Source organism: Ciona intestinalis, chromosome 11 (genome assembly GCF_000224145.3).
Source record: "Ciona intestinalis chromosome 11, KH, whole genome shotgun sequence".
Taxonomy (NCBI): Eukaryota; Metazoa; Chordata; class Ascidiacea; order Phlebobranchia; family Cionidae; genus Ciona; species Ciona intestinalis.
The window spans coordinates 298,105-312,821 of record NC_020176.2 but is presented as its reverse complement, the minus strand read 5'-3'; the positions used below and the strand labels follow the sequence as shown (position 1 = coordinate 312,821).

The following is a 14,717-nucleotide window of genomic DNA, read 5'->3' as shown; positions in this document are numbered from 1 at the left end:
GGGAGATAATTTGCAGCAGTCGTGAACAGAATGTTATTCATTTAAAAAAGGTTTATATAGTGTAAATACAGTAGATGTTGTTAATATGGCAAAGATTTCTTTGGAGTTTAAGATATTTTTGATTAAAAGGAATGTTCTTTTAAAATCGTATATTACAACAAAACATATTTTGATAAATAAAAGTAATTTACCTGTGTTATTTAAGTTGAATTAAAAAGCGGTCCCCAATGTGCTGCACGGTTTTTATGTTTGAAAAGGGAACTAGCGCCACAGCGAAGAAAATATCATTTTACAAAACTAACAACGCAGAATTTTTGGTTCTTTTTTATTTGTGTAAATTAGGTAATAAACAATTATTTTGCTGCAATTTCAGGCAATTAGTGAGTGTAAATGTGTTTTGTTTGGTTATTCAGATAATTTAACGACTTCGTTTTTATTTCGTGGTATTTTTAGGTTTAATTTAGCTATGAGATGGCCGTTATAGTTCTTACAAAAGCAAACGTAGCAAAAGCAAAAGTGGACATAATAACAGTCTACTTTACATGCGTAAATGTCTGTATAATTAGCTTTTTTTATTTTGTGCATGAATCTTAACTACACATAGAAATGTAATTCATTAAAGATCTTACTGTCTTTACTTTTTAGATTAAAAAGTTATATAAAGAAAGTGCTTCGTATTGAATAGTGTTGAAAATTACTCATGAAGTTGGAAAAGAGCAACTTTAATGTTGCTGTTAAGAAGCTCTGATGCAGAAATGCGACATTTCAGAGGTATTGCAATATTTATATTGTTATTTCATCCCGTTGTGCCTCACCCCTCAGTTATTTTCAATGTTATGCTCTTATCAGTCATGCATGATAGACTGGTTTTTAAATATTCGCCCACAAAGCTACATACATACTAACTCATATGCTGGCACACGGTTTATGAAACAGAACACCTGTGTTATAACGACTGTCGTTTCCCGCTATGCAAGGATAAAGTAATATACATTCATCTTTTTAAATCTTTTTCTTCCAGATCGTAACTTCCACACTTCGAGTCATAGTGATGACGCCTCCTTGTGGAACCTTATACAGCGCGTGTGTCGCAGGGAAGATGACAAGGAACGAAGAATCCTCGCTGCTTCTCATCTATTAGAATTCATTTCCAAAACAGAAAACAAAAATGTAGGATTGAAAACAGACATATATAAATATATGTTCCGTAGCATACAAATCATAAATTCTTGACAAAAGCTAAACAAATTTTTGCTTAATTTTAAGTTTTAATTTTGCGAGTTTATGGTGTTTTCAAAGAAACATTTTTCTGGTTTTATTACCCATGTTCACCCCCTACATGTCAGCCATCTATTTTATTTCAAATTTGTAAGGTTTTATTTACCCATCAATGAAGGTGAATTAAACTTTAAATTTTTTTAGGAATATAATATGGAATTTGTATAGTTTTCTATTTAATGCAGTTATACCTTATATAATTTTCAGTTGGGTTTTCTGACTTTCGTCTTACCCCAATGTATTAAAAATTTACTAACAATCTTAACCCCCTCCCCCAGTTAATATCAAGAAGTTTGGATCAAATTCTCAACGCACTAATCGATGTATTCTTCGAAAGAAGTGGAGTTGATCTTCAAAAAGATGTTGCGAATATCATTGGGAGGATTGGGCAGTTTGTTTCTGCTGATCCGTATCCATTCTTCCAAGTAAGACGTAATATAATGGAAGTTTACAATTTTAACAATTAAATATGTTTACATGTCTTAAAATCATTTGTCCAGGAAAGGCACAAATTTAATTGCTATGTAAAATAACCTTTGTCTCTTTTTGATGTTTTTATAGTTTAAATTTCAGCAGTGTTTTAATCCGGTACACACCCAAGGTTATGTCTTAGTTATATTTGGGTCCATTTGACTCATTCCTAAAACCATTTGACTCATTCCCAATTTAACAAAGATATTCATGATCGTATTTCATACTTTAAAGTTTTAGGACTAATATCAGTTCTTTCTTTAGTTTGTCAAAAAATTGATAAAGATTCTTGCTTTTAATGAAGACAGTAAAATTTTATGTTCAGTATTTTATTTCATTGCCAGATTAAAGTAAATAGACAGTCCGTCGACTGTCGTAATAACTTTTCGCCTGAAAATAGCTATAAATGTTATTTAAAAAGTGTATATTATATGGTCTTTCATTTGTTCCTTTGCCAATTTGTTGGTTTTTTTTCGTAAAGTTTTAAATAAAGTTTAACCCAAAAGACCGAAGTTTCTACTTCCACATTCAAAAGCATTGTACTGACACACCTCTTGTGAAAGTAAACAATACTAAACGTCATTGCTCAAATATTGATATCAAATATTTATTTATGTTGTAAGTTCAACTCTTACATATTATCAATACACCAAGTGCAGTTTATCCAATAAATATTTAATGCCTAAATACAAGTTTAGATATATATTTATGCTTTATTCCTTTACATTTTATTCTATTTTTTCTTTTGGTAGTAAATAAAGAACATTTAAAGAATTAATAAAACGTATTCTCACAACTCCCATAGACAGTTGTTAATTGTTTAAAACACAATCAAGATGTTTGGATATTAATATTATGTACCAAAGGTGTCCCATCTCCCCCCACCCTACTATATATAGTATATTAGTATATATAGGCTCTATACCATTTAGACTTCAGTTTGTCATAAAACATTGTGTTTGTGTATACGTTTTACAATACTTATGGTGCATCCAGTTTGCTATTGTTTGGAAATATTTTATCATTGTCCTATCTTGGATGTAAATGTATTCTATCCAAATTATCCATTACGTTGTTTCACCCCATATATTGGTTATAACGGTTTGTCAATAACTACAGTTTCAGTTTCTGTTTTGCTTTGAAATTGTTTTATTAGATTTATACAACCAATATAGATTAGGGTGCCAGCTTAAACACAATTGACTGAAAATGTAATCCTTAAAAATATGGATAAGAATAAAACCCAATACTTTAAAAGTGAATAGGAATATAGGTTCGTTACTTTAAAAAGCTAGGATAGCTGCAGAAACTTATACCAAATCCAATATAAGAATTTATTTAAATATGTTTAAAAACTAAAACACGCTTAAAATATTCCTAGTGAACTGTTTTAACTTCAAGCCAAATTTTGTTTTTATCAAAGTCAGCACAAAGCTGTAATTTTACCTGAAACAGATTTTTAATATTTCTATTTTCCCCCTAGTGGATGTTACGACAATTTCAGTCGATCGCCAATGATAATGTGAGGAACTATTTGCTTGAAAGTCTCAATAAGTTGCTGGAACTTGACATGGAGGAAAGGAAATATGGAAAAGTTATTGGTATGTATGTGACTATGTGTGTTATTGTTCATATGAATGCCCTGTATGTTTACATAGTGAAGTCTGGTGGTGCAACCATAATATATTCATCCTAATAAATCTCCTTCAGATTTAAATGGGGGTCACTTTGGTGAAAAACCTTTCCCATTTTCCAGAATGATTTATTTCATTGCTATATTTAATTATTTCATGGTGAGAAACCCTGAATTACAGTTGAATTATTTCATGAATTGACTTTATTAAGTTTTAACTATTGACGAATTTTTAGTTTGTTTTTACCACCATATTTATAATGCGTTCCCCAAACAAGTTTATTTCTATATTTCATGGTTATATTTATTTAATCACACAATAACTATTAACAAAACCAATTTCCATCCTTAACATATTTATAATGCATTCCCCCACACAGGTTTATTAATGGATCAACTGCAGCAAGTTTTGGAAAACTTAGATTCACCAACTCATCTTCCACTGTGTATTAACCCACTTGTTATTATTGCTGTCAACTATCCACAGGTATAAACATAAGGATAGAGTGATAGCTGTCACGTTGTCTTTTAGTGTTGGTAAAATCTGGATTACCAATGTTAAAGTACAGTTACACTCATAGTCGTTAAACATAGAAAACTTTATTTAATAAAACGTAAATGTAATATTTATACTTAGTTCTGTCTGTATGTGACCTACAAGCTGGGTAAAAAGGATAAACGATCACCACATCAGAATAAATATCTTGTTACAAGGCTTTTTAAAAATATCTAATAAAATAGGTCTAATTTTTTCTAGGCGTTTGCCAAACATTTCCGTGACACTGTTGATATCTTGGTTGGTTGGCATATTGATCACACACAGAGTATGTCGCTAACACTGTTTGCATCAGGTATGTTGAGCGTAAGCAATAAACCATCAATGTTTTAACTTGCCATATAAAGACAACAGTGATATTGTAGATTAAATATAAGACCAGCTTTGTAACTGGGTTACTCACAACAAAGAGGTGTATGAAGCCATAAATCCCACAATGTATTGTATGTAGTACGACATGTGTGTTATAAGTTGTCGTACTATGTAAGCTATCAAGAATAATTTGTAAGGTGTATAATGTTATCAAACTACGGAGATGTATGAAGCCACCATGTATTGTGTGTAGTGCAGACATGTATTGTTAGAATACATGCACTGCCAATTTTTCCCATAAATAATATCAATATCAAAAAGAGAAGCAACTTCATATGCTCACAAGTAGAGTAGGCGACCCAAAAGCAGAAGAACAAGAAATACAATGTGTAAGATTTCAACTCTCGAAAATTCCCTGCACATAATACTTACTAAGCGATGAGAACTTAAACATGTTCATTTAACTTTAGAATCACTGATCAAACTTCATGTACACTGGTTGACTGATTTGCAATTCTCACTAACATTGTTGAGTCAGTTCCTTGAAGATATGGAAGCATATGCTGAGGTGAGATGATTATCTTATATTATGAACTTTGTATTATCTATTACTCACATAACAGCCAGATAACTTTACATGCATAACTATGAGTGAATTAAGGAATGTTGTTTATCCCTGCTTGGCAAGCAAGGATAAGGTCTCATTATGAGGTAACATGTGTTTGTGTGAGGTAACATTTATTTGTGTAATTTAAAAGTGATTATTTTCTGTTATGGTTGACAAAATAGACAAATCATAAAGGACCACTGCGTTGAAGTCGAACATCGAACGCGGTATCTTTCAGTTGTAATAGCAAGCACTTACCACTAACTCACAATGCTAGTTTAATAAACGGAATTTTCATAATACAGGATTTCCACAAACTACAGAATGGTGATGTCACTGATGATGGGACAATAAACGATGAGTCATGTTTGCCTAAGATGGCGGCGCTGATGCGGGTGTTTTCGACCGTACTACGTAGCATTGGGCCTGTGTTCCATGCTAGTAATGGACCTCCTATAACTGAAGCATTTATATTGGAGGTATACAGCTTGTGTGGAGATAGTGCTACTGATTTATCAGTGGTACTAATGTATCCTAACCAGCATTGTTTGTGACCATTGCATTTGTGCAATCCTGAATATTTTTCATTCTTAACCAATTATCATGCACAAAATACGGCAAAGCTGTTTAGCCCAAATTTTGTATTCAAAGGGTAAAATATTTCTACCAGAAGATTTTTCATTCTTGCTTGTTTAAATAGTGTCTACTTCTAGTGTAATCAGAGACCCACCAAAATCAAATTTTACCAGTTTTTTGTATAATTTTACCGTAAATTTCAAGGAATCATTTTTAACTTTTACCCTTTGCATTTCAGACACTCCAGCGAGTTATTGTTTGCACACAACTAACCGGGGATGCCTCGCTTGCAGTCACACGAGCTGCCGACGAATGTGCCAGGTTGCTCCTTGGCGCCGTGCAGTGGCGGGGTGAGGACATGTTGTCGGAGTCGTTGCTCACGTACGCCGTGCACGCTGTCGAGCGCTCAAGGTCCGAACCGAGGTTGCTACTTGTACTTGACTTCATCACAGTGGTGGGTATATGGTTTGCAGTTTTGACATAAACTTATAAAAAGTCTATTTTATATGGGTGAGGTTCTTGCCAAGGAGACGGCGACCGAGGATTTACCCCAGTTTTGGCTCATTACCCCAACACCCAGACCGCTTCGATACATTTAAATAGCACGTTTTCCACATGCGGCTGGTGTGCCCAGAGTCACTAGTGTGCCTCACCAAAGATTAGCCCCACAGAATGTTATTTCTTATATATTTATTAAGGAAATATTAATAGAGTAGTAGCCTAACATAGTAATCACAATTATGCATGCTATTAAATTTTATCCCAAATAACTGAATACTTCTTCAAAAACTTTTTAACTTAACAAATTTCGACCTAAATAAATATTGTACCAAACACTTAATCATAAATCAAATAGATGATTTAAACACCTTGAACCTTTATAGATGGTGCAGGAAGTAGGATCAGCATTACCTGCATGGTTTATACAAGGGTTGCTTGGTCCAAGTTCAAGGTTGCTTCCATTGAAACATTCACGTAACCCACTGCTCACCAGTGAGCTGCTTGCGTTGTACCAAGCGTGTTTGGCTGTTAAGAGCGTGCCTCTACTACAAACTGCTTATAAGTAAGTAAATTGGGATATTGTATATAGGTGAGGTCCTTGTTGCCCAGATTTGTGTCATTTTTCAACACTCAAGCCACCTATGTATGTTGTTCATGTGACCAGTGTGATTATGTCCTGGAATAAAAGCAGAATTTAGTATTTTACATCAATGGTTTCTAGTGTTCTATTGTAGGGTAAATTTGCTTTGCTTGAAAATTGTTTTGATTTCTCAATATTGTAGAAAAAGTATTATGCTACTTTAGTTAGCTACCAATAGTTGATAAACCAATAGTTGATAAACTACTAATAGTTGATAAAAAACATTTTTGTGCTTTAATTTGTATTTTAATAAATTTAACCAAAGCCATTCTTTATAATTGTTAATTGATTGTGTCCCACCCCCCAGACATGTAACTGGTGAGTTGCAACACGCCATCAATGGATTGCTTGAAATACATGGGGAGGATGTTAAGCTGGATGTAGTTGCCGATAATCCATTCAATAAATCTGAGGATTCTGGTACAGGTATGTACGGTATATTCTACATTGTGCATTGTACATAAGCACCAATCTTTTTAAAATGCAGGGGAGGTAGCGGTAGTTAAACACACATTGGTGGAAACAAATCTAGCTTATTGGTTGTAATGTTTACTGATTAATGCTTTTAAAGACTAGTACGTAGTCATTCTTTTTTAATACGATCCTGTAAAACAAATCTAACTTATTGGTTTTACTGTTTACTGATTAGCGTATTGTAGAAAATTGTAGAGTAGGCTTGTCAACCCAGGTTTGGTGCATATGGTCTTGTGTATATTGTACATTTCTAATACATGAATTTGCTCCAACCAAAATAATATTATTTTAAACCCCACAGATCCTCACGACAACCACGATGACATCATAATGGTGGATGGCAACCATGAAGAAAGGTTGTTGAAGACAGCGATGTTCGATGTGGTGGCGTTGCTTGAAGTTGCTGATGCGAGAAACTCACTTATTGGGGTGGGTTGAAGTAAACTGTTTTTATAAGTTGTGCCTTGTTATCGCTATTTCATTTTGTACAGTTTTTGTAACTTTGATGTATAGAATACCACAGTATCTTATTTTTTTATTTTTTATTTTAGAATGTGCACTTTCGTGTATTTAGTTTGATACTTTTTTTCTCCTGTTGTTTTCTGTCTTAAAAAATAAAAGTTAATTTATAAAGTTCCTCTTTTCACTATATGCATTCTGAAAATATTTTTATTAATTTTGTTTCACATTTTTTATTACCTGTTTATGTTAATAGTTAGACCATATATTTGTGTTTAAGGATAATTCTTATATATACAAGAAGTCTAAGGTTATATTATATATACATTACTTACATTCTTTCCCCACAGATGTACGCACTATCACCAAGTATATTTGAATTCTTACACTCCGGTCTTGATCTCGTCCATAAACATCTGTCCATGCTTCATCCCGCGTTACAATATTCAATACTACATGTCATGTACTCACATTGCCAAAGGTAAAACATGCACGTAGTATTCAGACAACAAGGTACATCAGGAGACTCAGTGGTGCAGACCCAATTTACTCATCACCTTTGGGCCCTGGACCTGAATCTTTTATTAATTTCAGTTTTTCATTTTTCATAATGCTTTTTATAGCTTTTGTAATATACATTTAAATTGCAGAATCCTTGAATATTTTTACCATGCCCACATAAATATCGGCTCATTATTTTGTATCTTGTAATTATCACGCATAAAAGTAAATACTAGCTTGATGTCTCTGTACCCCCACTTTAGTTCTCTGATCCCTAAAAAGCCACTACTAGTAGGTAAAGGTACAGCTGTCATATACCACTGTTATAAAAGTTAAATAAATATTATTAGAACGTGTATACCAGTTTAAATTAAACCATTGAACATGCTACAATAATAAAAGTTATACAAATATTATTGCTTGTATGTGTTAAATTTCTGAATAAGTCCATTCTATTTTACAGACACAAGAATTTTGTGAGTAGCTTCTTAGGGGGATCCCCAGCCCCCACCAATGACCCTGGGGCTGGGGGAAGCACCAGTTTCATCGATAATGTTAACACAGCCACCCACCTCCACTTCCCAAGTATATTGGATACAGTGAGGAAGTTGATGTTGGAGAAGTCGACTTCACCTGATGCAAGGTTCGTTGGTGTGGGGGGGAATAACTAGATTTAAGTAAAATTTTTAGGTTTAAGAAAAAGGTTTAGTAGAAAAAGGTATTTAGGTTTAAGTAAAAAAACAGCGAAAAAAAAGATTTTTAAAGTTTTTTATCCAGAAAGAATTTTTTTGTTCAGTCTTGATCTAAATTTCAATGTTAGGTCGAAGAAATTGGTTGGTGGTAAATTTCATTAGGATTTCAGAGCTGGGGTTGTGTAGGCTGTTTTAAAGTTCAGTAACATCGGTGTAAAACTTGTTTTGTTTTACCAAACTAACAAAAGAAGTCACTATGAAAGGAATATAGGTTAAAATAACTAACAATATATACAACATTTTACATGGAAATATATTGACATAATCGTACAACTGCAGGACACTGTTGTTACATTGGACCGAAGATATCTTGGAAAGATTGAAAACAAACAAGGATCCCGTGATATTCAACTTAAAGCAGTTCATTGACCTTATGCAGGCTGTGGCTGTTGTTGGTAAGATTTTGAACATGTTGTGTTACTTTATCTTGCTGGTAGGTGTGTGGCTATCATGTGCATATTACCCATAAGCGCCAAACCTGGGGTGGCAGGGTGGACAGACTTACCCTTGATTTTTCTACTCTTCATAAATCAGAAGACTTTTAAACCAAGGAATGCATGTCTAACTATTTCTACCTTCTCTGCATTTTAATAATTACTCCCATATTAACAGTTTTAATGTTTAATGATGAAAACAGTGCAGAAAGTTACTGTGTTAACCTCTTTACCCACCCCTGTTACCCAGGTTTGGCACCTGGATCTATTTGCGACTAAACTGTTAATTAGTTTTTAAAAAAACATTTTTTTTAAACCTTTTCCTCCCTAAAAAAAACACAAACTAAATTGTTAATAAGTTTAAAAAGTCATGCAACTTGTTATCCTCCCAGCGATGCAAAACAACATCCCTCAATCAATCCTTGCATCCAAGTGTCTTCGATCAGCAATCCAATCTTCCACATCACCTATCATATATGACATCACAATACAATGTTGTTTCATACTTATTTGGTCATCAAACACATTATTACGCAACAATTACTCGGATTTATTGCTGTGCGTACCGGTGGATCGGGTTTTACAGTAAGTTTAATATTTAGTTATTTATTTATAAACTGTCACAGTGTACGGATATATAGAATAGTATCACACTGTTTTGTCTTTGGTCAATATTATTCTATTAAATAATAAAAATATGGATGATTTATTTTAAAAATCATGCTTCATGTTTTGAACATCATGTTACTTGCTATTCCATATATTTGTGAAGTATATCGAGAAACTTTCTAGAAGGAAGGTACGACAGACATTCAGTATCAATTTGAGCGAGATTTGAATTCAAAAAATAGTTATTTAAATTGACATCCAATGGCAACAAATCATTTATATTAAAACATTTGTTTGTAACTTTCCATTGCACAGATACTGTGACGCATCTTTGACAAACCAATCAAAATCAAGCGTTCGTCAGTTGTCACAATATGGCCACCGGGAGGCGTGGTTGGTGAAACGATCGACTTCAAACAAATCTGGCAACACTGGTACATTTCATGCGCATCACTTTAAGGATATTATGGAAAGGATGCTGAAACCATTAACTGCAAGGTAATTTATTTTATATTTAGTCAGGTAGTGAAGCTCAGTTGTAGGAGTGCTTGCCTTATAGCCCGGTGGGTACGGGTTCAAGGCTCGATGCTGCTTCCATTCTACAAGGGGATCTCCTCATATATGTATTATATATGTTCCTGATGTGCAATGCAACGAATCATGGTTGTTTCAGGCAATATGTTTAAAAAGGGGGCCAAGCCACCTTAAACCCCCTTAAACAAGCCCCTACATTGATTTACTTTTAATTCATGGCAACAAAGTACTTTATTTCATCATAATAACCTATTGTGATGTCTACACAGAAACACAATATCTGATGACTGGCTTGAACAATTATACTGGAGCAGTCAGCGTAGAGAAACCAGTCAACCGGAACCACCAGTGCTACGTAGTAGACCTCTATGTATATTAACGTCATTATCATCACATGACATGTCATATATACACTGGGTTGGATTATGGAGAGCAGCCGAATACATGGTAGTAAACAAACTACGTACTCCACTTGGACGACCTCCTGAGACTTTTCAGAGGGTTGAAGGTAAATTGTGATGTCATAGTGGCTTGTATTACATTAACAGTATTAATAAAAAACGGATCTTGTTTAAAATTACTTTACTAAGAAAGTATTGCTAATAGAAAGAAAGGAATATAAAATGCTCTGCAAGATTGTTTTCATGCTTAAAATAACAAGAATGTCATTATTTTTTTTGCCTATTATTTTAATATAGTCCCGATATTATAAATCTGTTTTAATTTATAATAATTCACATAAGTTTAGTATGTGTTTGGCATAAACTAACCACTTGTAACACACACAGGTGCCATTCGTGACTTTGAACACAAATTGTTCAACTCTGGTCCACCAAATATTCCAAAATCTACGAAATCGAAACTCCCCCCGGGCTCCCCACGTAACAACACCCACCTATCTACATGGCCAGCGTTACAACGACCGTATCTTCTGCTACAGTTCCTTGACCATCTTGAAAGGTTATTGTACAATGCCTATGAAGGATGTGCTATTGCTATACAACCACCAAATAAGGTATGTTTACTTTCGAGGTTTTGACACTGATCATTTATTTGCTTCATATGTGGTAACTTGTAAGCGGACACGAGGTGTATGAAACAGAACACCCATGTTATATCGACTGTCGCCCCCCTCATGCAAGGATAAATAAGTTACCTACATTATAACTTACAAGCAGTTTTGACAGTGATTATTTATTTGCCCTACGTTTTTTAGCATATGTTGTACAACCTTGTTCTAACCCCAGACACCCCTCCTTTATGGTTTATTTGGTTTTGCTGAATTGTTAATGGCTTGATATAGTTAGCAGGGGGTGTAATCGGCCAACATATGTAATAGAAACCTAGCAGCAGGGTAGAAGTTGCATTAGGCGAAAAGCTGTGAAAGTAGATCATATAATGTCGTCTTGTTATTCACTTTTCTAGGAACATTGATTTGCTGTATTTTTTGTATATTTTAATTTATTTTTTAGTCTGTTTTTTACTGTAATTTATCCACCCCAATTGTAACCCCAGGAAGCCAAACATTACACCAATAGTTCACCCTTAGTGTAACCATTTAACCCAACAGGCAGTCCGTACATTCTTCTACACGAACCGACAAACATGTGAACAATGGATGAACAGGTTACGACTTGCAGTGATGCGCATCTCATTAGCAAGTGGTTTGGAAACACTGGCCTTCCAGCATGGCCAAGCTATACTGCATGATATGAAGACAAAGAATAACACAACTGTGAGTTGGTCATTAAGTTCTTTACCTTATTATATTAACCACTATGTACCTATATATCTGTTCTATACTGGTTAGGAGACAGGTTAGAAATCACAAAGAAGTAAACAAACGCAAAAGATTTATGTATTTTATAAATATGAGTAGTTGATATTTAGAACTATGAGTTTGCCTAACCTGGATAATCAAAACTTAGGCGCCTATGGGAGGCGTAAAATATATTACAGAGTAAGCTCATTGCCCTTATGTGGTTCCATTCATAATTGTTTATTTCCTCATTTGTTAAACCGTCATGTCTTTGGTTCATTTGCAAACTACCACATGACTATTTCGCTATCTTTACCAAATCCCAGTAATAAAAATTCTCCTAATAGTAAAAAATAACTTTAAAAAAGCTGCTCAAAATAGCTCATTTTATGCACAATGATGACTTAAAGAAGTATATAGAATTACATGGATGATGCATTGCTCTTTGAAGGTATATAAGCGAGATTTTGCCTATTACCCCACAACCTTATTACTCTATATTTTTCAGGGTGTTGAGTTTGAATCAGCTGTAGCCATGACAACCGAAGCGTTAGTTAGACTTGGTTCACCACAAAACTTGGATGGATTACATCGTTGGTGCCGAGGTTTGAACGGTCCTAAACAACAATGGGGGTGGATTAAAGTAGCCAAGTATGATGCTGCTAGAAAGTAAGTTAAATATAATATGTTGGTGTGGTCCTACACATGGGACGTTAGAGTCGGCCATTAACTAGGCTTATATATAACCCATTACTGATCACTGGGTTGGAGCAATGTCCATTTAAATGTTTTTCTCAAAGTTAATAATATCAATATTGAGCTTCGAACCCAATAGCCAATACTTAAGATACTTTAGCTTTTTATACTTTTGTACCAATGGTTATTCCACAGTTCTTGTAGTACTTTTTTAATTATAGGATTCCAAAAGAAATTATTTTATTTTGTTCACTGTTTAATCTGTTATTAAATCACTATCTGTAAAACAACAATGTTTATTGGCTAAATTGATTGCTACACATTTTTTCATATTACATAATATTTTCATTTAGTTACGAAGACGCAGTGAAGGAATACAAATCCATCTTCAATGTTCGGAGGAATTCTGAATGTTCGGGTGATGCAGCTCCACCCGGTGATGGAAGAAAAACAATATCTCCGTCGCGTGCCTTTGTTACGAAACAGGTACCACCATTGTTGTTTTATTCAACTATTAAGCAACTCGATAAGTTGTGCTTGTATACGGTTATTATATTGGATCATAATATCATTTATATGTTAATGTTATATAGGGTTTCTTAAACTAGAGCGGCTGGAACAAAGTTAATATAGATACCAAAGCAATTCAATTATTGCAATTTGGGTTTAAAGTGTTTCGCAACTAACTTTGTTAAGTTAAAACATAGGCAGGATTGTTGGTTTGTATTATCAACATTCCAATCAAATATAAAGGCACCAAGTTACTTCATGTTGTAATGTCAGTTTTTGTTATTCTGAAGACACTTTTTGAAACACTTTAATAAATTTCAAAATAAATTTATTACAATATAAGTTAAAGTGTGACGCAACTATCAGAACACACTCTAGTAAACTTATAATATTCACAACTTCAACCATCTGCAGATAATCCGATGTTACAGCCAACTCAGTTGTTGGGAGGAATTAGAAAACTTCAAGAAACAAATTTCAACAGAAAATTCAACAAACAAGAAAATCTTTTCCACAAACATTGAACAGATCAGGTTTTTATCAAGTTATTGTTATTTGTGTTGGTTGTTATGCTCTGTTTATTTAAAAACTATCTAATTGTTATTATTATTATTGTTGTACTTTCGGTTGTTTTGCTCCATTCAAAGACTATTTTCTTATTATATTATTTCTATTCTGTATGGGTGAGGTATGTGAGGACCTGGGATTTAGGCCAGACTTGGCCCATTACCCCAACACCCGATTTTATATTATTTACTAGTGATGTACCGAAGTTTCGGTTTGCCGAATTTATTCGGCCGAATCAGCGATTTTGACAAAGATTCGGTTTTGGCCGAATCGTGCGTAAAGATTCGGCAAAAACCGAACTTTTTCACAGACAATATAGATACGATTAGCAAGAACTTGCGCAATTTGTGAGATAAGAATTAAAGACTATTTGCAACAAATAAGTTTAATTCAATTAATCGTCATGCTTTATAGCAACGCTAATCATTTCGGATACGGTTCTATGGCACACGCGCACTTTGATAAACTTCTTCACATTCGCGACCGAATCTGCTCCCGATCGTCGATAAAGAAACACCCGCTTTTTCTCTCTAAATAGTGCACGCGTCTGCTCCCGATCGTCGATAAAGAAACACTCGCTTTTTCTCTCTTAATAGTGCACGCGTCTGCTCCCGATCGTCGATAAAGAAACACTCGCTTTTTCTCTCTAAATAGTGCACGCGTCTGCTCCCGATCGTCGATAAAGAAACACTCGCTTTTTCTCTCTAAATAGGGCACGCGTCTGCGCACGATCCCCTGCACATTTTTAGCACAAAGCAGAATACAAAATGTAAAAGTAAAGTTTTCGAATATTTTTTTTACTCTCGGTATAGTTTTAAGCCAGTAACCGTGAGTAGTATAAATGCAGG

General features: G+C 34.2%; 1 protein-coding gene across 1 annotated transcript; it reads left to right on the top strand.

Annotated features, from left to right (window-relative positions):
* Nucleotides 1-643: 643 nt before the first annotated feature.
* On the top strand, nucleotides 644-13,914 carry LOC113474707 (serine/threonine-protein kinase SMG1-like). The gene is made up of 23 exons (XM_026836804.1): nucleotides 644-771; nucleotides 1,022-1,170; nucleotides 1,557-1,703; nucleotides 3,233-3,350; nucleotides 3,763-3,869; nucleotides 4,140-4,233; nucleotides 4,721-4,818; nucleotides 5,163-5,336; nucleotides 5,672-5,887; nucleotides 6,318-6,496; nucleotides 6,882-7,000; nucleotides 7,350-7,477; nucleotides 7,858-7,988; nucleotides 8,472-8,651; nucleotides 9,040-9,155; nucleotides 9,587-9,779; nucleotides 10,119-10,301; nucleotides 10,607-10,845; nucleotides 11,126-11,352; nucleotides 11,908-12,072; nucleotides 12,605-12,765; nucleotides 13,146-13,278; nucleotides 13,717-13,914. Exons 1-23 carry the CDS (start codon nucleotides 726-728, stop codon nucleotides 13,897-13,899), a joined length of 3,486 nt encoding a protein of 1,161 aa, XP_026692605.1. The 5' UTR covers nucleotides 644-725; the 3' UTR covers nucleotides 13,900-13,914.
* The last annotated feature ends 803 nt before the right edge of the window (nucleotides 13,915-14,717 follow it).